The 24,845-nt window shown below is 34.7% G+C and overlaps 1 protein-coding gene across 1 annotated transcript in view; it reads right to left on the reverse strand.

Moving 5' to 3' along the window:
- The window catches only part of KIF6 (kinesin family member 6), a gene marked incomplete at both ends in the record, with an annotated part of 163,788 nt that overhangs the window by 79,241 nt on the left and 59,702 nt on the right, over positions 1 to 24,845 (reverse strand). The window contains 4 exons of the mRNA XM_084261758.1: positions 4,046 to 4,258; positions 6,340 to 6,475; positions 7,312 to 7,417; positions 22,366 to 22,469. Of these exons, the coding sequence (XP_084117884.1) occupies positions 4,046 to 4,258; positions 6,340 to 6,475; positions 7,312 to 7,417; positions 22,366 to 22,469 (559 nt within the window). The remainder of the gene's footprint in view (positions 1 to 4,045; positions 4,259 to 6,339; positions 6,476 to 7,311; positions 7,418 to 22,365; positions 22,470 to 24,845) is intronic.

Genomic DNA, 24,845 nt, shown 5'->3' on the forward strand with positions numbered 1-24,845 from the left:
CTTTGTGTTATGAGGACATAAGTATATTTAGTTAATACTATTCTAACACCAAATCATGCAAACTCTTCCTACAAAATTAGAAGGAACATGATAAATAGGAAAAGTAGAATGCAAAGGGGGTTCGGCAGCAGCTGAGTAACTTAGCAGAGAGAGAAGTAATATGGAAAAGTATTTATCATAGAAGCCGGAAGAGATATAAGAAAGGAATCACCAAACAAATTCTCAACCTCTCCTCTGTTTTTGGAGATAAATTAAGAACAAATACATAAAGGCATTGCCATAAGGGTCAGAAGCAAGATCAATCAAGACTAGTACCCCGTATAAGTGGCAACACGGCAACGTTAGGTAATTCTGAAGAATATGTGGAGCACCCACTGTAAAAAAAATTTGTTACATAAATTTTTGCTATCCATCCTGATTTTTTTAACACTGGTCAGGCATAAAACATGAAGAAGGAATTCCATTATTCTCTTTTGCAACAGTCTTTAATTTATGCAGCATTTTATGCCTAATTTCTAACTAGTTTTATCAATAGCCTCTTGTGTGGGTTCTCATAGTGCTTTTTCATAGTCTGATTATGTTAACAACTTCTTAATTATCTTTCTGAATCACATTTTAAAATCTGCAGAGCTTAAGAAGAAATATTTCCATTAAGAAAGCAAGGTAACTATCACACTCAAGATTTCAACTTCTAATTTTTTCACTATTTTGTTCTTAGACTTCTGGTTCTTTCATGTGACTTCAGCTAATGAAATAAAACTGTGCATTCATTTGTTCTTTCTAACTTCTCTCCTGTTTACTGTCTATGATAATCTGGTTCCCATTCACACATAAAATACCCTCTGCAATAATTAAGTCACAATCCTACTAAAGTTTTAGACTATTCAAACAAAAGAACCACTGACAACTGACTCCTAGTTCAATCACCAATCAATATTACCAGATAATTGGCAAGCTTAAGTAGTTTAAGAAATATATCCACACTATGACACTAGCAAAATTAAGTTTTTACTTGTTTGAATTTTGAGCTGAAGATTCTCCTTTCAGTTAAATAATCATGACAAATTAAATTTCTGTATACTGTTTTATATACAAGTAAAAGTTATACATGTTATTCTAGGGTAAGGCATGGTTGTCTTTACTGATGAAAACATAAGGACCCCTAGTACCTACTGGCACAAACGTATCTTTCTAATTGAACAATTCAATTAGAAAATAAAGAAAACATACAACAAAATCTGCCTACAGCTATTGGAAGTTGGTTTAGGTGGGTTTTGAAAGTATTCATTTGCAAGAATATTGTTATTTGTTGTCATAAATAATCAGCTCAGATGATGTAAGGAACAATAAATGCATTGCTTAATAGTCCTTCTCAATTAAGTACTATAAAAACTCCCTTACTTATACAATCCATGCTAACTGGTCAATATAATTTGCATTGAGTTGCTGTTTCTATAAAGATTTAAGCAAATACTTTGATAATGTGATATTACTTATATGGATAACGTGAAACATATCCTTAAAATCTTATTAAATTGGGTTCTAGGAATGCTTTCAAGTAGTTCTGAAAATTTAGTATGCAGAAGAATATTTTCCAAAATATTAACAGTAAACTTTGCTTGTGCCCCCATATCTTTTCAAACTCACTCTTCTGGAATCTAATGATTTAAATATTTAATCTCATCTTTTAAGGTGTGTTATCCAGTATGTATAACTTTAGTGGTTGACAACATAGGTTTCTAGAATTTCTTTCACAACCACAATAATTGAAGAGTGCAAGACAACATTAGAAGAAATACTTATGAGTCCTTATGAGGTCTATAGTAATTGCTAACACTAAAGAAGAGCATTTCATACTTTTCTAACGGTTCTCATCAAACTTCTTTCCTGTTATTTCACAAATCTCTGCAGTCAGTTAACAATTTCAACACTGCAGTAGGTCCATAGACATAAAAAACTTACCGTGATGATAGAGCTTTTCATATCCATACATAAATTTTAAGGTTAAAGGGAAAACCTTAAATCAGAATATGCATTTGGTGGATATCATAGTGCTACAATTATATAATTGCAAAACCCCTATTTTGCTGCAGAAGTTGGCCACTATGCTTTTCACCAGGCGGTGTTCCTTTAAGATGTTCATTCTAAGATAGAAAAAATGGAACTGATAAAGTCTGAAGCACACAAATGTATCCTGGTCTGAGTCAAGAAAGAGAGCTATACCCCAGCCATTAGCAGACAGACTTAAGAGTTCTGACTGCCAGAAAAGGTACCAATATACCTCTGCACTGTTGTAGTTTTCTAATAAATTAGAAAAAAGTAATAATCACTTGGGGATTTACAGTAATGTGCAAGCATTTTAAGGAACGATGTTTTAAGGTATTATTGTCATTTTAGCTATATATTACAGAAGATTGTAAGACCAAATGCTGCCAGTATTACTGGTCTATATTTCCAGCAGAATGTCAGGCCACTCTAAAGAATGCATACACATCAGGAGATCTAAAATAGTCCAAAAATAAGGTTTTATTTATCTGTCACCCTCAAGAAATATGACTGAAAAGGCATAAAAATGCTTTTTAAGCGAACCTAACTTTCATGTTCACACATAGTTTCCTCGTTACTGAGGACTTCATTTTTTTCACATCCCCATAGAAAGACACAGAATATCAGAAGCTGACCCAAAACCAATTGAAAAGATGACCGGAAAGAAGGAAGTAGGTTTCCAGCTACTTTCAGAATTAGAAAACCATATATTATATAATCCAATCATATTAAAAAAAGTTTCATCTTGAATCATACAACTTCTTATTGCTGACAGATGTCCATTTAAAACTCATTATCTGAACAGTATGGGAATCGATTATATTTACTTTTACTTATTGATTAACCAAAGAGAATACTTTATCATTGTGCCAACCATCTGTTGCAAATAATTCTTTTTTCAATCAACAGCATTTGATATGCTCACCTATTAAATTTTACAAAACAAACATCTCAACTAGAATAAAGCATGAATAATACTACACTGGCTTTACTACAAGAGATAAAAACCTTTGATCAGCTACCGACAAAAGAACTAGCACCCATCTGTTGAAGAAGGATGATATATGGGAAAATGATAGTGACTGTCTTAGCTATCCTAAATGTATGCATTATTTATGAATTCAACTCTAATTTATTTGCAGACAACATGAATTATTAAACCACTTGATAAACAATTAATAAGTATATATTTAAATACGTCATAGGAATTTTTGTTTTGTTCGAGCTTACTAAGGTCTTGCTCCAGAAAGGTACCAGTCACTGAAGCTACTCGCATGCACAAAAATGGAGCTATTTTTTCAGTTCTGGAACTGAAATCTCAGTTCACTTAATCATATTCATTGTTTTAACAACAGCAATAATAGTTTGCTAAAACTGCTAAATAAACCCTACATATTTAAAGTGTAAAACATATAACAAAAATAACTCAAAAATAATCACAAAAAGCTTTGTATGTACAATCTGGTATCAGAGCTAGAAGCATAATTGATGTCATTTCACTTTATTCAAGTAAGATTTCTCTCCTAGGCTTGAAATTTGAAAAAAAAACCCAACTGTGTTAATTGGTGTTTCAGGATAATGTGCAATTAATAACGCCTGCAGAAAATTTCTCTCAGGAATCTGCAGTTACACTTTAAATTACTTTTAAAAGTCAGCATTTTCAAAACTTCCAGGGAAAAAAACAGTATTACCTAGTGTTTTTCAATGACTTATGGACAAAAATTCCTTTTCTGATAGTTTACTCAAAGATTCGAGGACCTGCAACTGAATTTATATTCTGGTTTTGGAGGAGTGTTCAGAATATTGACTTCAGTTAGTAAAAGCCACCAGCACCTTGAGAGAGGGCTATAAATTTAAATCCCTACATTTGTAGATACAGAACTAGCACAACATGGCTGATACAGAAAATAATTTTCCTGTTCTGTTGTACATTTGAATGTTTTGCTGTAAAACATATTGCAATAAATCAATAACTGCTCAATTAATTAATTATACTAACCTGTCTGTCTAGAGCAAAAAGGTAGTCTGTGAGCTGAAGAGCTGGGATATTTTGCTTCTTCCAGCCTAGTACAGCTAGATAGGCTCCAACTTTCTTCCAAGTTTGTAGAAAGAGATTGCTCCAAGACTGTAGAACCAGTAGAGGCAGCATTTAGCTGTAAAAGAGCATCTCGTGCTTTCTTTTTTTCTTTTTTTAGCATATTTACCAGAATATCTGCAAGATACATTAAGGAAATTGTTAAGGATCCCTTTTTTTATAGAGCAACAATCATCTTTGTTTATCCCTAAGTCTTTCTTTTTCCAAGTGGAACAATTCATATTTTATAACCCTATATGTGAATGGGAATTTGGCGTTGCATGTATTCTTTGTAATTATATTCAGCCACCCGACCTTTTCCAAACAGCAGATTCATTTTAATATACAGTAACAAATTCACATTGACCAGAATTGTTGATCCCATTCAATCAACGCCTGGTAAAAGCATTTACAGACAAAGAGGAATGAAAACTCTAATACCTTTGTTTTGCCATTGTGTAATAGTTTTTTCTTTTTAAGATACTCTTATAAACAAAATTATCAATGAAAAGGAAAGCCCCCTTAACTTACAGTAGCCTGGCAAGTGCAACACATCTGTTGCTTTTCACATTAGGAAGGCTTAGTAAAATGCAGAACAGATCTTTAGGAAATTTCTTCCAATAACACTAGTATATACTGGATATGTATAGATACATTTTGCCTAACAGCTTATAGAGCAGTTACAATGAAAGTCCTATGTGCATTCAGCCAAAACCACAGGAGTCCCTGCAGTATATTTTTTGATATGCTAGTCATTTTAATCCTAATTAATCTTCTAAATGAACAGCAGAAAATCTAAGTAGTCTTTGGAGAATATTATTATCTAGACTAGGCAGTAATAATAAAACATTTTACAATTCAGTTGTGATGATAGCTCCTAGCTACTATAAGCAAGAAGGACCTCATAGTTTATTGTCTAAACAATGTCTGTACTTCCCACCACTTCATCAGAATTGGCATGTTGTTACTTTTCTAATGATGATGTACAGTCACTTAGTGGCTGCCGTTCTGTAAATCAATTTTGTGTTCAAAGTTTTAATTCTTATATATTCTTCTTATACGACTCTAATATGTATTTAAACAAGTTTCTTCCTTGTACTTCTGCAAATAAAAATGTATGTATCTATCAAGCAAAGTGTATTTGATAGATATGCTTTGCTTTTTTTCAACATCGATTTCATAATAATATATTTCAGGAAGAAATGTCTCTGGGAATCCAGATCTTAAAATTGACATGAAAACTGAAGAAATGTTTACAAGGATTAAGAAGTGTTATAGCTAAATTTCTTTGAAAGAGCACCTTGGAAAATGAACGTCATCTGTTTTGACAGAGCAAAAATGGAGAAGCTTTCTGCCACCTCAATTCAGACTGGTAGCATGCTACACCCTGATGTGAAATGCCATTCTTATTTCACATATAAAATTGATCTGGAACTGCTGAGCACAAAGAATTCATCTGAGTTTGCTTTTTACTAATAACTGTGAAAGAATCTGTTACCTATAAACGCAAACCTAAACAAACCCATTTTTTTTCAGTTCTCTACCATCTTCAAATTTTACCCATCAAGCAGCCACAAAGTTAGGGACAGTGTGATGCTGCGGTCTACTCACAGTTCTGCCAACCTGGTAAATCTAACTCCCACCCATCAGGCAATGCTGCACCTACTCATGTGTTTCCTGTGAGTTAGTGAAATGGACAAAGCACATCTGAGCAGTTTAGGATTTTTAAATGCAAAAAGCTTTAGCTTTAATTTATAGTAGCAGTAAAGAGTAGAAGCTTTATATTTATTTTGAAGACAAACAGACCAACAGCCCCCAAAGCAGCACTTCATTTGGCTAAAAATAAGACTTACAGGAAATTCTATTCTTTGTAAGGTAATAAATTGGCCTTTATATAACATCAGTTTCCCATTCTAAAAAATGGATTAATTTGCTTAAGGAGAGTGTCTAGGCGTGGCCTGATCCATGCTATTTGGATCTTGGCTGGACCATTCGAAAGCTCAGTGGTGGCTGGATCCAGGATTTTGTTTTGGTTCACAACTGAAATAGAAGCAGGTGCAAAGCCAGAGTCCTGTCACAGAGAAGTTGGGAACTGAGTAAATGCTTTAACACAGTGGAGTCAGAAAAGAGAATTACCTTCCACATAGCTAATACCCTGCTCACACACACAAAATCTATTGTAGCCAAGCCCAGATATCTTTTTCCCTCACAAAGGATACTGATTTCATTGTCTCTTTGCTGCAGAATTTCTTTCATCTTTTTCAATTCTTCAGCTTCTTTATTAATATCTATTTCTTCTGAGATGTGTTGTGAGAGCAATTTTTTATCAGAAATCCTTGAATGATTCATTAGTTGCTGTTAGAAGAAACAAAAAAAGCACAAACTTAACTTTACCTCCAGCTATGTATTTACTATACTCTGAGACGACCTAGCTATGGTAGAAAAGGTAAGGCCTTTCCATACACTAGGCAGAACAGAATCCCGCCACCAGTTTACTGTCAAGTTATATGTGTTGTATCAAATACGGGAAAAGTTGTATCTGTTGATCTTCACCACCAAGTGTACATTTTACTTCAATCTTTCTATGCATAAACTGCAGTCTTCTCCGGTATGACACAGCTTTCAGTATTAACAACACAACTAATAGTTAATTATTTATAGACAATAAATTAAAATCAGGAATATACGTATTATTGTATTGGAAAACTACATCTAAAAGCAGAAAAGAGCATATATTATCTGCTATTACTTTCCATATCTTGTTCTTAGTTTAAGTGTGTTGATGTTTGCTCAATGATTTAGAAGGGCTTACAACACCAGCAGGAGAATTGGCTTAACACCTTCAAGGATATGGTGTTTTTATTTTTATCCCTTTCAACAATTTCTCCAAAATAAAACCTTTCTAGTGCTGGGGATACAGATGGATACACCTATCCACATACTTGTCTGTTTTGACTGCAATAGTTTCCTGTGCTGTCTCACAATTTACTACATGCTGGGGTTTCCACAAAATCCTGCTGAATTTTTCCGACTAAATTTCAAATTTTTATCAGTTCCCCATGGAATTCACAGTTCAATTGTTTTACCCATCCCAATGCCTCTCAAGTGTATTGCGGTTTTTTTTTGGCACTTTTCAACCATGAATGCCTTCAAGTTATATTCCACAGCAGCCACACTTTTAAAGAATATACCTTCATATGACTGAAGCAATATTTGATCTTGCGCATGTCAGCACCAACCTCCAGAGTGCTGTCAGGATCATTATCTTTAAGAAATGTTTCAATTAATCCGTCCAACCTGAAAAATACATAGCATTTTAAAGGAAAGAAATAATCACAAACAAGCAGACAATGCTGTTAAGTAAGGTGTCAAATAGAATACAAGATTTACGAAGCTGATATTGGTAGGCCATTTTTCCATGCAATTGCAATGCACTTTTCTTCCTGATATGAAAATCTAGATTTGATACTGAAGATTCTCCAACTCCGTATTAGAACATACTTGTATATGTTAGGGAATAGTTATGGAACTAAAACCAACTAAAAAGTAATCTTTTTTTTTTTCTCTCATTTATTTGATAACCCTCTGTTTTTCTACTATTTCATCATTTAAAAGGTTCTAAAGACTGCCCTATCAGAGGACTAGATTCTTAGAGGCTTTGGGCACAGAATTTTTTTAATATATAAGATCATGTGAGCAAAAGAAAATTATGCTTCTTTTTGTATTATGAGAGTGTCTTTGTTTCAGCAGGTGACTGTGTGATACTTAGTTATCAACTGGGATTAAACCAGGAGAAAGACTCAGCAGATATCATAGCTTTCATACATAAAATTACGTGCTCCAATCACCACACAAAGCAACCTATCTTTTGATGCAGATATTTATAGACTTTTCAAAGACCTACAGCTTTTCTTCCGTTTAATGAAATATGGTTAGTATTTCATCCTCTTGCAATTTCTTCTTATTTAACAAACATTTGACAACACCTTCCTTAGAGAGCAGCAGTTATTAGTTTGGTAATTTACTTTTCATAAAATAATCTGGCACACAGAAGCATCCTCCAAAATCAAATTAATATATTCAGACCGGAAACCTTTACAAGCATAATATACCACACCTCTGGGCTGGATGTCACAGCTATATGGATGTCAGATTTCGTCTTGCATGTTCCCAGCAGCAGTCTGGGTTTTACCTTCCAGAATGTACGGCAGATCATCCTCAAGACAAAGGGCTGAGGATTTCTACACCAAAACTAGCTCTTAGTCCGCTTACTAAGATACTGTTCCGGAAAACAGCAAGTGCAAGTTCAAACTCCATCAACAGGTTTCAGATGAAAGGATTCCTAGCTAGCTCCTGACAAATGCTATTACTGCTAACTTAGCAGGCAAATGGTGGGTAACAATGACAGCCATATGCCCTGCAAAGTGCAATGCTACACTTTTAAATGTTTATTTAGGTTATTATGCTCAGATGATGAATTTAGGTTCTAAAGTTGAGTGAGCCAGTTACCCGCATCAAGTGCCCAACTGCCAGAGAAGGGCAGGAGTTCAGAACCATCTCTGTGCCTGCTGCTTCTTTTGGACTCATTCTGTTCAGCTCCTCACTTAACACGCAAGTGTTAAGTGAATCACTTAAGCGTTCTCTGAATCACTTTTCTATAACCACATACCAAAATTTTAGGCATTCTGATATCACAGTATCTAAAGTTAACCCTAAAGTAGGTGGTTGGTGCCTCTGAAGACTTTACTAAAATTCCTCAGATTACTGTAGTGTAGTAACAGTTACCTGATGGAGGGTGAAACAATGAGATGCACAACAAATAAACAAAGAAATCATCACTAATTCAGGAGATAAAAACCCGAAAATTAGAAGCTGTAAGACTGGAATAAAAATTGGAAAACATAACAGATGGGTTTGGCTATTTATTTGCTACAGAATTCACCATGGAAAAGTACCACTTCTCAAAAAGGGAGAAAAAGGAAACAAAGCACAACTCTCCTTTAGTTTCATGTAAAGTGTGCTTTCCTATTTTCATTATTTCAGTTGGAAATTCAGAAAAAATGTTGTCTACACCATTCATCGTATGTGCAGAGTTCACAACTTCTGGATTTACATAACACTCCCTGAAGTCAGTGTGAGCTGTCCATGTGGAAAGCTGAAAGCAGCACATATTTAAAGAGAAATATTAGTTACAGAAGCATTACTGGCATTGACATGCTTCTCAAGTTAAGAGACTACAAATATTACTGGGTAAGAGACCAAAGTTTTACTTATTGCTACATTATTTTTTTCTGCAGAACAGAGGCCAGTAGTACAAGAGGTTATTCATGCTCTCTGCAGACGCACGAAGTGCAATGAGCAGGCAAATTAATCCTTCATATATGGAGGCAGGCATCTGTGTAAGCACTGGGTAAAGAGAGGCATTTATGCCTTTTGAGAATGCTACAGTGATTACATAGGCACAGAGAAAGTCAGTATTTGTTTCTATCTTAAGCACTTTATTGATTTCAGTAAGTGGAAACAAGTGAAAAGTATTTTTTATAACTAGACTGTCTAGACCGGTTATATGAAGTCATCTATGAAAATGGGCCTTTAATCTCAAACTAGAAATTAGGAAGAAGATATTTTAACCTTATTAAGATTACCCCTGTTTTCCAGGGATTTACCTGTACTCAGATTGCCAAATATTTAGTCTATGGGATTCAATCAAAAAAATTACACCAACTCCCACCATTACAAGAATAACGCTGCAGAAAGTTAAAATATTTCAAGAGAAAGGAAAAGAAAACCTATTTCTTGTAAAATAGTGCTCTATTTTTAAAAATTATTATTTGCCAGTCAAGACTCAAGGTTAATTTTTCAAGTGTAACAAGTTAGACAAGTTGTAGTTATAGGCATGAGCTGCCATTTCCTTTCTCTTACATTACCTTTAATGTGTTTGGCATTCCTGAAAAAACACAACCCAGTTTCTGTGTCCCAGGGACTACATAGAAGCCAAAACAGATTTGAGGACCAGAAGACTTAGTCAAGTTTTAAATAGCAGAATGTAAGTTTGAAGTTATAAACCAGTTCAGCCTCTTTACCAATTCTAAGGAACAGTAGAATCTTTAGTGTATTTTGTGGATATATTTTTCAAATTTAATCTTTTAGGAATTAGAACAGAGCCACCTACTTTAAACACTACAAACAAAAACAAAACAAAACGAAAGAATAGAAAACATAAATGAAAATCCCCCTAAATCAGCAAGAAATCAGTGCATCCCTCACATTTCATTAGGTTTCCACATAAAAATTATAAGAACACTTTTTAAAATAAACAATCTTCTGGGTGTTCTTATCAAAGTATTAAACAAAGGTAAAAATAAATTGACAATGTGATACAGATGCAAGTGGAAGTTTATCTTAATGAATCAATCTTAGTTAAAACAACAATTGTTTTTCCCAAGTGATTTATCAGATCAATTGTGGAAACAATTGAAAAATTCTCCTACTAATTTATACAATGCAAAGATTTTCACTTTATAAGTAAAAACACTAAATATACTTCCAATACACTTATTCTGTGAACACCTATGGAAATAAAAGGAGAAAAAGAATCATGGGGAATAGACAGAGAGTAAAACAAAAAAAGGAATACTGACTGTATGTTTTCCTAGCGTACATTAGACAAGGTAGATCTTGCTAGGTTACTTAGAAACAAAGTATATTTCCAGCAGAAGAATATCCTTTTACTTCTCATATTCCTGACTCAAACAGTTTATTTATCATTATAAATATCCATAGAAATATAATTAAATATATGGAATACATCAAAACTAGACCACGGAATTATATAAAATAGGGCTGTAAAGGATTTAAGAAATTCATAAACTGCATACATGGTTACAACTTCCAATACATTCTTTCTAGCCAAAACATCATGCACAGGCTACAGTCATCCTCCAAAGTTGGGTCTAGATGTTCAAGAGGAATAAGAAACCCACAAAGAACAAGAAATTCATACAAGTCCCTAAAAAAAATTTTTTTTTTTTTTTTTTTTTAAGAACTTTGACCAGGGAGTGGAACAGGCTTCCCAGAGAGACTGTGGAGTCTCCTTCTTTGGAGATATTCAAGACCTGTCTGGATGCAATACTATGCAACCTGCTTTAGGTGATCCTGTTCTGGCAGGTGGGGGTTGGACTAGGTGATGTCCCAAGGTCCCTTCCAACCCCTTACGTACCCGTGAATCTGACTTTTTTCACCTCAGTCATAGTAGAATAAGGAAAAAAGCACAGGAAACAAAAGTATCTTTGGTCAGTTGTTTTGGCTTAGTCCCGAGACCATGAACCTAGACCTCTATGACACAGAGAGGTCTAATCCCAGAAAAAGATACCAACTACAGTTTCTTTTCAAAAAGACCTGAGCAATCAAACCTTCTATTTACTGATGACCAGCTTCTGCTGTTATGCCAACAATAATGGTTAATATTTGCATGCCCTCTCAAAACAGAAACGAGGAAAGCAAGCTGCCCCAAAAAAGGGATCTTTAAAAATGAGCTTCCAAAAGGAATGAGCATGCTTGATGCAGAATGCAATATATTGGAAAAAATTCTAAGCTTGTGTCTGAGCTTTTCTTCTCCCAAAACACTGAAGGCTGAACATTAATTTTCCCACTACACCCATTGCCAAAAGTTAATGGGGAAATAATTTCAAAAAATCAAAGATGTTCATGTATGTAGATTCTATGACATGGCTGAGTATACGAAGGTAACTCATAGAAGAGAGTAAAAAGCCCAACATGCTTTTGTTAAAGCTTACAATTAAAAACAGCTTAGAAAGTTGAAGTGCACTCAGCTTGATGGGAAAAAGCAATGATGGAAACTGTTTAATTAACTGAAATTCAATGGAAACCTAATTATGGGGTTAGCTGCAAACACAAAATTGAAAATTACTGAATTGCTCATAAGTCATACTTAATTGTTTCAGTGGAAATACACAGCATGTATCTTTATTTCAGAATTTGATACTCTTAAGTTATTTAAATGTGAGTTTTTTTAACACTGGTGAGTTACATCAGAAAAGGCTATGTTAATCTGAAATAGAAGTACTTACCCCACAAGATAGTTGCACTAAAAGTACTAGGCTAAAACAACCCCCCCAAGTATCTTTTATAAATGTTAAAATCTCTATTTATGTGTCGAAACACATATTTAACTAATAGTCTTTCATTTGTTGTAGTTAAAGATATTAGCAAGACAGCTGCTGCATTCTTCATTAGTTTTAGCTAACCAAGTTTCTCAATAATGCTTCCATGCAGAACTTGCACTAATCAAATCTGGAGCATGAATAATCATAGCTAATTTCACATGACAGCAAAAAAATATTTAAAATCAGTGTCAGATGAAGATGTCTCTTCTAGCTTCTGGAGATGCAAAATGGTTCCCTCTTTTTCCTTTTCTCTTGTATAGAAAGGCAAAGAAAATTACACAATATGAAAATTTAATGTTATTATAGTAGATGGGGTCTAAAAAGGGAATTTTTCATTTATCTCCATTGTTCGTTTTAGGAGTGCAAGGTTCTGCCCAAAACCCAGCAGGCCTAACATACACTAATAGGAATAAGGGCGTGCTGAAGGCTATTGCCAGAACCCTGCTGTATCAGGAAGAATAGTTTTCTCAACAAAAATTCCCCGAAGGAAGAAGAATATGAAAATATCAAACAAAGATCTATTTTCTGTGAGAATCAGCAGTAAACAAAGAATGGGTTTTTCTTTCTTGGAACTCATCAGGAAAAAAAAGAAAAACAAAAAACATGAGTAAAAAATTACACACACACAAATCCGTGATTTTCTAAATCAATGCCAAGGGAATAGTATCACATCATTAATGAGATTAATTTGAAGCTTATTTTGATAGTGGTATTATACTTATTAACATAGTACAAAAAGAAAGGTCTTAACGGTGCTCATCCAGGTGTGTGAGACTCATGATACCAGACTGACTGAAAACCCAAGCTGTGTCAAGCACAAGTCTGTTCATACACTGATGCTGGGATGAAGACTCATAGAAAAGTAGTCGTAAACAGTTGGGATGGAAACACGTTAAGCTAACAGTGCTCTCTGGTTAGCGACTGTGAATCAGTCCTAAGTCCTTGGTCTAGCATTTCTCTCTATAGGTTTTTTTGGCAAATAATGTCAACATACACTTTACTGCAGCACATGGATAGCTTCTACATTATCAAATTTATTTCTCTTAGTTTCCACCCTTCCGGAATTCTTTTTTAATGAAGCCATTTAGACCACACATAAATCACAAAGCTTTCTATCCACGTTGCTTTAGATTCCATGCATTTTTTTCTGATAACCTGACTCCAGAATGATTAGATGAGCACTGCACTACTTCAAGTTTTACTTGTTCATTAAATAACAGACTTCCACCTTTAAAAAAATAAATAATTCCACTTCTGAAAGTCATATGCTTGCATGAACCAGAATGCAAATTACACAGCTGAAATGCATCAGCAAAGCACTCCTAGCCAACTGAGAGTATGTTTTTAAAGTTTAGAGCTCTCAATAGCATGCAGGATGCATGGTCTCAAAACACAGATTTGGAAGGACTCATTTTGACCTTGCTTTATGTGCCATGATTCATTTCTCGGAGAGCTTGCCTTTTAACCTCTGATCACTGACACTGTATATTATGTATCAAAATTAAGTTCGCTTAAAGAACAATTAATTTTGTGTGTCAGCTGTGAACTCTGTGACAACCAAATGGAAATCCAAGTTTATGAGAAACAGGCTGCAAACAAAGAAGCTACTGAAACACTAGAGGTAATTGGAGAGGTTACTTCAATTAAAGAAGTTTGCATACTTAGACTTTCGCAATAGCTTTCCTATCGGTAACACACTCTATATACATTTTCCTTTACAAAGATAATAACATTACATTAATTTGGAATATTAATGTCTACGCTATTAAAAATGTGTCTACGATGTCTGTCATTAAAAAAAACAACTTCACATTTTTTGTGAATCTATTTATCTAAAAATGCATGTGAGTTTTAGCAGAATAGCCATTGTATTTAATAAGAGCTAGCCATAGATGTTACCATCAAGTGTGCATCAGAATGGGAAGACCATGAAGATTCTAAGCAGCAAATATTATGAATAATACTAAGGAAGAAAGGAAGAGAGAAGGGAAGGTACTTCTAGGTATTGCTGCTAATGCCGTGACAAAGAGGGTAAGTACATACAATGCATTTGAGTTTGCTCTCAGAAATGCTGTAATACATAACTGATGGGTAGTGGACATGACAGCAATTGCTTAACACAAAAATGACATATAGACAGGATAATGCTGCATTCTGATCCAGAAATAACTGCTTAACCTCTCATTTAACAATAGATAAGTCCTGGGAGAAGTAATAATATGTAAGGTAACTAAATAGTGGAACTGGCTACAAAGGCCTTTGAACAATTGCCTCAATAAATATTTGTATGAACGCTTTTACTAACAGTGCCCTTGATAGGCTGCTTTCATTTGATACAGTCTTAGAGCAGGGAAATAAGAGCAGTAAGTCCAAACATTTGGATTTTTTTTTAGTTGTGCCAAATTCAGTTATTTGATGGTAAATATTTTGAAAATATGGCTTCTAGTTTTGTAAAACATTCAAACAAACAGTATTGCACACACAGATGAATGGTTACCATTAAACACTTGCACTGCACAGTAGAGGCAAACACCTCCTATTACAGATATAATCCACTTTTTTTATTAGACTTCAGAGCAAAGCCATTTTTTTCTCCCTCCTCATGTGAGGAGATTCTCTGAATTAGATTGCTACAATGTGGCAAACAGATGTGAAGAGTAAAGTTTCTACACAGTTGAAAATCATTCATTCCAGTGACAAAATGCACACAGATCTAAATTGGTATATCTGTAAGTCAAGAGGAGATTTGGAATGGACTATAAAAAGACCAAGACTGGCTTATACAGGAGGAAAAATTGCCTACTCTAATTCTGCACATGCAAAGTTTTTGCAGAGAAGAAACATGTCAAGTAGTTTGCAGAGAAGATTGTTTCCTATATTAACAGCACTTCACAAGCAACCCAAAAGCACACACAAAGAAATGCTACTCCCTGCCAGCTAATATTTGTGGCCATAACACTAGTCATATTCTAGTCATTAGAGTATATCTAAAAGTAGCAAGAGAAAACTAAGCTTTGGTTTATCAAAATTTGAAAAATACAAATAACTCTAAGAAGGTAGCAAGAATCTGAAAAAAAAATGAAAGAACACAGGACGAGCATGAAAAGTACTCAAGGAAGTCAAAAGGACTCCTACGGATGAACACCAAGACATTCCTACACTAGAGAAAAGAAAGGTAGTTTTGAAAAAAAATGTGCACAATATCATTTATGGATTATTAATTAGATGTAAAAGCTCAGAAGCAAATGTACTTCCAGAATCAACTCAGCTGACCAAGCATTCAATGAATTTGAGCAAGACTCTAAAAGCTCCTATGAACAGATACTTTTGAACATAAATATTTGGGAAATTGACTCCAAGGACTTTTTTGAACATCTAAATAATAAAATTCAGCTATGCTGTCTTTTCTCCATACATCTCACTAATATGAGTTCTCCTATGTCCCATTATCAGCCATGTGACATTAGATATACCTGTGAACATTAACAAACAGGACATAGTATGGAGTGTCTTTTTTTTTTTTTTCCCCTTCTCCATGGTAAACCAAACTTGCTCATCTTTGAAAAGAACTTAAAACTATCTCTGATAGTTTCAATTTAAAAGTTGATCACTTTAAGTTCCGTAAGAATTTTTTCCTACTTCTTAGGTACATGACCTTGCAACAAAATATCAGGATGGAAGAAAAGCATTTACACACACTTCAAGCATCCAGCTTTGGTAGCCACACTAGAGCTTTCAACTGAAGATTTTATAACATGTAAGAGAAAAAAATGCCCTCTAGAGAAGTACATTGATTTAATAGCATTCTAAATCAGGCCTCTAAACTAGACGTTAATATGAGACACTTTTAGACTACTTTATAGTGAAGGTAGCTTCTCTTCTTTTGACTACTGCCTATGCAGCTTATGTCAGTCAGTGTAAGGTCTACACAAATCCGCTGTCTGCAAAGCTGTGTTGACATAAGGCAAGGTAACATGCTTCTATTTCTTCCACCTTGCAACTGAAATTGAACACTGATACCAGCAAATAAGAACATTTGCTCTGCTTTGTAAATGAAACCATTTGTTCAACAGCTTAAGTCTGAGGAACTGTTAAAGCTCTATAGTGTACAACAGTGCAATATTGTTAATACTGTGATAGCATACAGATGTCACAATGTTGAAACAGGAAAATGAAAGACAGAGAGAAGTAATGAGAAATCCAGGACTTGAGTAAGATGAACAATGTATGACTGTTGAAGTAAAAAATAGAAGCGTCTGTAATAACATATGTATCTGAAAGAAATAAGGTAAAGTTATTAATAAATTAAAGTGCTAAGCCAGTACTTCCGGTCCTGTTCCTAGAGAATTCCAACTGGCAAAGGCTCTGGAAGCGTGGGTGCTCTGGAACACAGGATCTTGATTTGAAATCCTGACTTTCTGGGCACACATTGTAAATTGCTAGTGAGCTCATTTATAACAGAAAAAAAAAATCCCATGTGATCCAAACAAAAAGGACTCTCCCTTTTACTTTTGGCATGCTTCTCACCAAAAAACTCCCTGATCATTTGAATGCCATTTAATTTGATTCTAAAGCATAATACAGAAGCCTGTGAGTGCACAATTTGCTTCTATTTGGGATGTATGAGGTTATTTTCTGTATGTTTTAAAAATAGTCCAAAATGTTCCTCTCCCTCCCCCACCCCAAAAAAAAAAAAAAAACCAAACCAAAAACCCCAAGAAACTAATTCTCCAGCTCAAAGAACTACTTAGAGATCAGCCCATTGCAGCTGAGGAAGTAGATGTTAAGATCCAAAGCAAGCAATTCAGATTTTGGAAGCATTTTATGAACGATGTTCTGAACCACTTATATAGTCTTGCTGAATTTTTTTATGCTTTGCTTTTTAAATAAACAAAATGAGAGCAGCAGAATTCATGTTTAACATTTATGAGAATAAAATAATAAAATCAAGAATATGACAGAGTAATGTAAATGCTTCCTCTTCTAATACACAATTCTGAAGTAAGAATTCCAGAGAGCTGCATCTTTATTCACAGGACTGTTCAGTTGTGTTCTATTATAACTTAGCATTCACAAGAAAAGTCAAGAGCATTTGTTTTCCATTTTGTTTTAAATTTAGTGAATGACAATGTGACATACTAGTGGTTATGAGGAAAGCCTATTTGATAGATGTTTTTTTCCTTTCAATTAAATGAATAATATTAACAAGAAAAAATAATCCCTGGAGACTTTTTTTTAAGTGAAGGGAAAAAAAACCCAAACCAATGAAGAATGAATTAGAGCTTATTCACGTAACAACTTCAAACATCTAGCAATTTTAACCACTTTGAGTAGGTCACCGATTTCATTTGGAATAGTCTGAAAGTAAAAATCTGGAATGAAGTTCATTACTGTAAAAAATCTTCGGCATTTCTTGACTTTATAAGTTAAGAAACATAAAAAGTATTAAATATTATGCTGAAATGACACTTATTTCCAGGGCAATCACTAACACTTATTTCCTGCAGCATATGTAGAGAGCCAAAACCCTAGGCATTACCATCACTGCTTTGATAGACTAAAAAGATATTATCAGAGCTACACATACACCATTGGACCCAGTTTCTTTTTGGCATCCATCTTCTACTGAAAAGTGCCTGAGATAAAGACTTGTGCAGAGACAACAAAATAAATATGTACTTAGTGCATGAGTTTGGTAACTTTGATCATCTGTGCTCAGAATCAAATAATAAATAGAAAAAAATTGACACAGAGTGCTTTCAGAAGATTAATTTTCTCTGACCTCCCTTGAAATGTGTGATGAATCAGAACAAAAAGAAGTAAAACAGATGCATTTTTAATGAGATTATATTTAGTAATATTTTTCTTACTACTTAATTACCTTATTTGTAATAAAATGAATCACCTTAAGACTTTTGTTAAATAATTTTGAAAAGAACTAACTAAACTTGAATTATTTTTATATGTATGTACACACACATACATGTACATAATAAGATAGTTTATTCTAATTTTAATAGAAGATATCCTAACTAAGCAGAAATGTCTAAATGCTATTTGAAACCTATGATGACCATAATTGTAATTTTCTCTCTGTGCACATTAAAAAGGCATTAATTAAAAAAGAAAACACATACCCCAAAAGATTATTCTGTCTGGAATCTCCTATAGTACCAGTCGCCTATGAACTATTCTTGGGTGGTGACACCAGATAAAAAAAATAAAGTGCAACACAGTATATTTCATTATCAACTATACCATGTTTCTTTTCCTGTTCTGTCTGTCATAACAATGTGATCCATGTGCCTCCTGGTAAGTAATACTATTTAGGCTTCATTACAGATGCAAACTGCAACATAGACATTTTCCAGTGACAGTAAATCATGATTTTATCAGCTCTCATCCAGGTCAATATGTCTGTTTGGACTACTCGCTTGTATATTTATCCTTTAATGTGAACAAACTCTCCAGATTAACAAGTAGCTCTAAACTTGGATGGCCAGTCTCAATAAACAGAATTATCATAAAGATTTGCTGTGTTATGCTTCGATAGACTCTAACTGGAGACAGAGCACTTAGATGCTATCGGTTGATTTTTATAAATGCTCAGGATATTTATGGGCAAGAAGCTCAGACAGATGTAAACCAGAATGGTCACAAATATTGCCATAAGAATGCAAGTTCGAAATATATGTGTTCAAAATCAGAGAAAGGTATTTTCACTGAAGTAGTATGTTTTTATACTAACCTTTCATTACACTTTGATTAAGGTGTTTAGACCATTATCAGTTGCTTATGTGTGAACACTCCGACTGCAAGAACACATACAAATGCAAAACTCAAAATATGACATTTGATATTTTGATATTTCCCCCCTCTTGAACTGTTGAGAAAAGATTGGCTTATCTTTCAACATTCCATTCAACTACAGTCTTAATAAGCCAATCTGACTCACATATGAGACAGTTCTTCTCCAATAATATCTTCTGCTCTCTGCTTGAAACTATGCCTCCCATAAAAATCTCTGCATATCTAATTCTTTTTTCCACTTTGAGTCTATATTAAAATGTATGATCTTTGAACATGGCTATTATATAGCATTTATGACTGACAGAGTTGATTGATTGAGGTCCTTCTTGTTTATTATTGATTGTCAGGAAAAATGTTGTACCTCAGACAGAAGTACTTAAGTTTTGTTCTGTATTTTAATTGCAAAGCATTCGTTCCAAGAAATATTTTATTTCTGAAACAAAGCACATATGTGCTTCATGACCCTGCACAAGTATGAATAAATGATGAATTAAAAAAGCTTAAAAGTTTGTGTTGTTCTAATATAGCTGAGGTCCTTGAAAGTTATCTCTCCTGTGTCTTATTACAGATAGAACCTCATTAAAGTCTCCTCTGCTTCTTTCTGGAGGAATGGGATGCAAAATTCCTTGCTATGTCAAAAAAACATTTCTTCTGAGTTCAATGTAATGCACTATATAATGTACTATATGGATAAAAAGGAAAAAAAGTAACTGATACACTTTTTAGTCACACATTTCTAAAACCAGGACTCCCAGACATTGAATGCACTTTCAGTAAGTTCAATGACACTAAGTTAGGTGGGAGTGTTGATCTGCTTGAGGGTAGGAAGGCCCTACAGAGGGATCTGGACAGGCTGGCTGTATGGGCCAAGAACAATGGCATGAGGTTCCACAAAGCCAAGTGATGGATCTTGCATTTGGGTCATAATAACCCCAAGCAGTGCTATAGGCTTGTGTGAGACTGGCTGGAAAGCTACCTGGCAGAGAAGGACCTGAGGGTGTTGATTGACAGCTGGCTGAATATGAGCCATCAGTGTGCCTAGGTGGCCAAGGAGGCCAATGGCCTCTTAGCCTGTATTAAGAGCAGTGTGGTGAGTAGGATTAGGTAAGTGATTGTCCCCTGTCCACAACGCTGGTGAGGTCCCAACTTAAGTACTGCATTCAGTTTTGGGCCCCTCACCATAGAAAAGACATGAAGGTGCTGGAGCATGTACAGAGAAGGATAACAAGGCTGGGGTGGGGACTGGAGAATAAGTCTTATAATAGGCCACTGAGGGAACTGGGGTTCTTTGGTCTGAAGGAGGTAGAGGGGAGCTCTAATTGCTCCCTTCACAACTACCTGAAAGGAAGGTGGGGGGAGGAGGGTGGAAAGGGGGGTGGGGGGAGAGCTGACATAGTGATAAGTGATAGGACAAGAGGAAACGGCCTCAATCTATGCCAGGGGAAGTTGAGATTGGATATTAAGAAAAACTTCTTCAGAGAGGGTTGTTAGGCATTGGAAAAGGCTGCCCAGGAAGTGGTGGAGTCAGTTAGCTGTGGTACTGAGGGACATGGTTTAGTGGTGGTTGGCAGTTTAGGTTGATGGTTGTACTTGATGATCTAAAGGGTCCCTTCCAATCCAAACAAAGTGCAGTTGCATGCAGATGGTATGTTTCTAGTTTTCCTTTGCATATTCATACTGAAAACTTTTATCAAGCAAGACCCATTGCCATTTACAGGACTGCTGTTTACATGGCAAAAAAGGCACGTAGGAATTCTTAGGAAAGTAATATTGATGGCTGTGGCTAAAGAAACCCAAATGATTGCCAAAACCTGAGTTTTCCTATACAAACTAAACAGCAAACAAGACCACAGTAGAAAACTCATGTAACATATTTTTACAATAATGTTAGGAAAGCACATCATTAAATGCATATATATCTGAATGAAGTCACTGAGTGTCACTCATCTTGTTCAGGACTAGTAGAAACTAGCTAATAAGGGCATATAATTTTGCATGCAAAGAAAAAGAATGAAACTTCTCTTTTCTTGCTGTTTCTTTCACTTTTTATGACTTGATTTTGTCACGTCCACTGATACCCTGTAATGGCCTTGGTGCACTTGACTCCCATATATTTGTGCAGAAGGATAAAGAAATATTAACCTAGCAGAATTTGAGGGGACCATTCTGGTTAGAAGATTATACTGGTAACTATGTATGTTTAAAATTACTCTTATTGACAGTGTAAAAAAGACAACCCCAAAATGTAACGCCATCTAGCTCCTTAGCCTTGATATGAATATAATTTAGTTTCTGAATTAAAACAAAACAAACCAATCAAACCCAAGAATTAAGAATAACAACAATCTACACAATGTACTCAAGGTTTAAGGTAGCAGCTTATCCTTATGGTCTTTACGCCTAAAGAATCTCCTGGCTGTCAGAGGAAGTTGTTAGCACCAATAGTTTTCTTCTGGGTCAATTCCAAGAGAAATTAAGGCTAAAAATTCACACAGATTCAACTTATTTACCATTAATATACTAACAAAACAAAACAAACCAAAAACAATCTCTAGGCAGTTACTATTGTCTACATACACAAGAAAATGAGATTAAGTAGGTCCATTGTACAGAATCAATTTTTCAGCATTAGGAATTCAATTTAGTTACTGTGAACATTTAAACCTACATAAATATTGCTACATTATACATAGAAATTTACTGCATGCTGTACTGATCTGTTACAGAAAGATGTAAGATGTTACAACACTTATGTGACTTCATCCTGGGTTTCAATAGCATGTCCAGTAAAAATTTGACTGTTTGGCTTTTAGGACACTGACTAATGGTGTATCAGAAATGCAAGATTTCTCTTGGCCTATGTCAAACTAACACTGCAGGATACTTGTCAGCGTAAAGAATATTTCTTGAATTCTACTCAGATCATATATCCAGTTTTGAGAGAGAGTTTCTTTTTTGTATTCTGCACTATTATACAACACTTCTTTTTGCCTGGCATCTGACAGGCATTCCCATCCTTTTCGTTTACTTTACTTCACTTCCTCAAAGCTGAGGCTGCAAAAACACAGCCAGTGGCCTCATACAGCTTTTCATGGAAAACTCCATTCTAACCTGGCACCTAACTTCACTCTATTATTCGCTCAGAAAACTTTAAAACTCTTGAGATGGATGTAAATATTTATGCCAACAAAGAAAGTGATGAAAACTATCACCCCAAAAGAAGAAAATTAAAATAATGTAAGCCATTACTGATGTAGCTCGTCTTGTGAAAGCTCTGACATTCTTTCCTTGCCAGTCAACAGCGCCAGCTCATCCTTCAACTCCTGGATCTCCTTTTTCAGCTGAACAATCATCTACAAACAGCAAGGCATAAACCAAGAATCACTACAAGTTAAATGCTAGTTTATGATTGTCCCATTAGAAGGCTGAGTTTAGGGAAATACCATATGTTAGTTTTCTCTTTTTTTAAACAACGTAACTTTTAAAAAAACAGTCCAAATACCTTAAATACACCAAGCACTTTGCTTGGTTTTTTAAATGGGAAACAAAAAAAAGTCTTCCAAACTCAGTAAATTCTAGGTGTTAGAGGACATGACTATTTACAAAAGAGAAAAATAATGTGCCATAGGAATAAAAAGAGCCTTCTGACTTCAGTTTTGCCTGCTAATAATGAAAACACATTTAAATTAGGACTGATGTGTTTATCTGAAGAAAGACAACTACACATCAAAAGCAATTTTTTAACCTCCCTTTAGAAACAGAAATTCCAGAACAATATCTTAGTATTTTTATCTTTTTTTTTTCAATGTAACATTCCACTCTTATTAGAGTTATCGCATATTACAGATGTTGGATGTATCAGTTGCTAACCACAAATGAATAGTACAAATCAGCATAATGAAATTAAATTGGATTAATGAATAATAATGACTGAAGAAGCAACTAGGAGAGCTGTAACAGATTTTCAAATTTGAATAGCTCATTTTTTGAGCCTGTATATTTGGAAAATTGTCTGTATAAAACCATATTTAACAAATCATTGGCCATCCAAGGCCAAATTCTACAAAGCAGGGACAATATGCAAATCCCCAAGTCTAAAACATGAATGAGGAAGTCCATGTTGTTTCTTTATGATTGATCATTTTAAATGATGCATCACCTTATAATGGCTCAAATGTATGAGGGGTCTAATGATATTTGTATGCTGATTCCATGTGCAAAGAAAGTGTCCAAGAGAAGAATGTTTTCAAGGAAAAATGAGTTATTCTTGATTGCACACACTTTCTAGAAATAAGATTGTTTAGAGTGATGACACATTTTCAGTGCATGTTAAAATTCCTTCAAACATTTGTATTTCTTATAACGTTTAAATTTAACCATGACATCCTGAAATTTGAATGGGTATTTTTACTTAAAAAATAAAAATATTCTAAACACAGATATGATCAGTTCTTTTCACACATTTGTTACAGTATGAAAAGCTAGCTTAAATATTTAAGAGTCTTTTTATGGTGGTGAACTGTCAATTCCAGATGTTAAAAGACTGCTTCAAGAATTCTGCAGGCCATTTAACCTGATTTTAAGCTGTCTTATTATGGTGCCACACTCTGATGTAGTCTGTGTCAATACTGAGTCAATAAAATAAAATTTGGTGCCAGAGTAGAAAGCTGAACTGACAGTACCATCCCTGATCTAGGTTCAATTTTTTTAGCATGATTAACCTCAGTCTAACAACAACAAAAATACCATTTTCAGGATATGGATAAAAGACTGATTTTAAAGTGTTATATTTTTGTTTTTATTTTTAAATGCATGCCAGAGAAGGTTAGATTTAATTCAGGCTCAACAGTTTCATTTTCAGGTCAAAGCAATTGTTTCGGTCATGAGGGAGAGAGGTTCAAAGCTCAGTTGCTTAAAAGGTACAATGGCTACAAGTTCTTAGTAAGAACACTCAGGAAGTCTCAGTTTATGAAGTTTTCACAAATCTAACTTAACTCTGATCTTCCAAGAGATATAATGCACTCTCTTTATAAGGCATGCATTCAATTCACATGTGAGAAACAGCAAATAAATGGCATTTGAATATACTTTAGGTAGGTAAGATGGACAACAAATTTCACAATAAGCAGAGAGCTATATAAAGCCTAGGTACTTGTATTCCCCTGCCTTTTCCACATGAGGTTTTTCTAACCCTCCAAGTCCCACTCTGCTTTATTTGCTAAATGATCCTGCAGAGTGAGATGTACCAAACTCACAGAGTATAGCTCTACAGGATTGAAGTAAACATTCAGGAGCCTGCAGCGTGCTCCACCTTAAAGGCTCCTGTGGACATGGAGGAACAGTTTTGTGTGATTTGTTACTAGAAAGCCTATGTAGAAAAGAAATAAAGGGCATGCAGAAATGAAATTGTTCAGTACCTACTGTTGTTTTTTGTTTATTTTTTGGTGGCTCATTTTTTTTTATGCCATTACTGTAAGAAATTGTTCAGAAAATAAACAAACCAACCCAGCAGAAATCCTGGCAAAAATCTCCTATTCCCTTTAAACTTTAAGGATTTCTGTATTTCCTGAATCCCGTATCTGTTCTGCCTCTGCTGCTCTCTGGGATGTGAGCATCAGCCTAACTCTTCAGTGTAGAAATCCTATTTCTATATCTCATTTCCTTGTCTTCCTTTTTTCCTAATGTTAACGTTACACAGATCTTTCTTCCTAGCTAAAATGTTCCTTGGA

This window comes from Gallinula chloropus (assembly GCF_964237585.1).
Source record: "Gallinula chloropus genome assembly, chromosome: 3".
Classification (NCBI taxonomy): Eukaryota; Metazoa; Chordata; class Aves; order Gruiformes; family Rallidae; genus Gallinula; species Gallinula chloropus.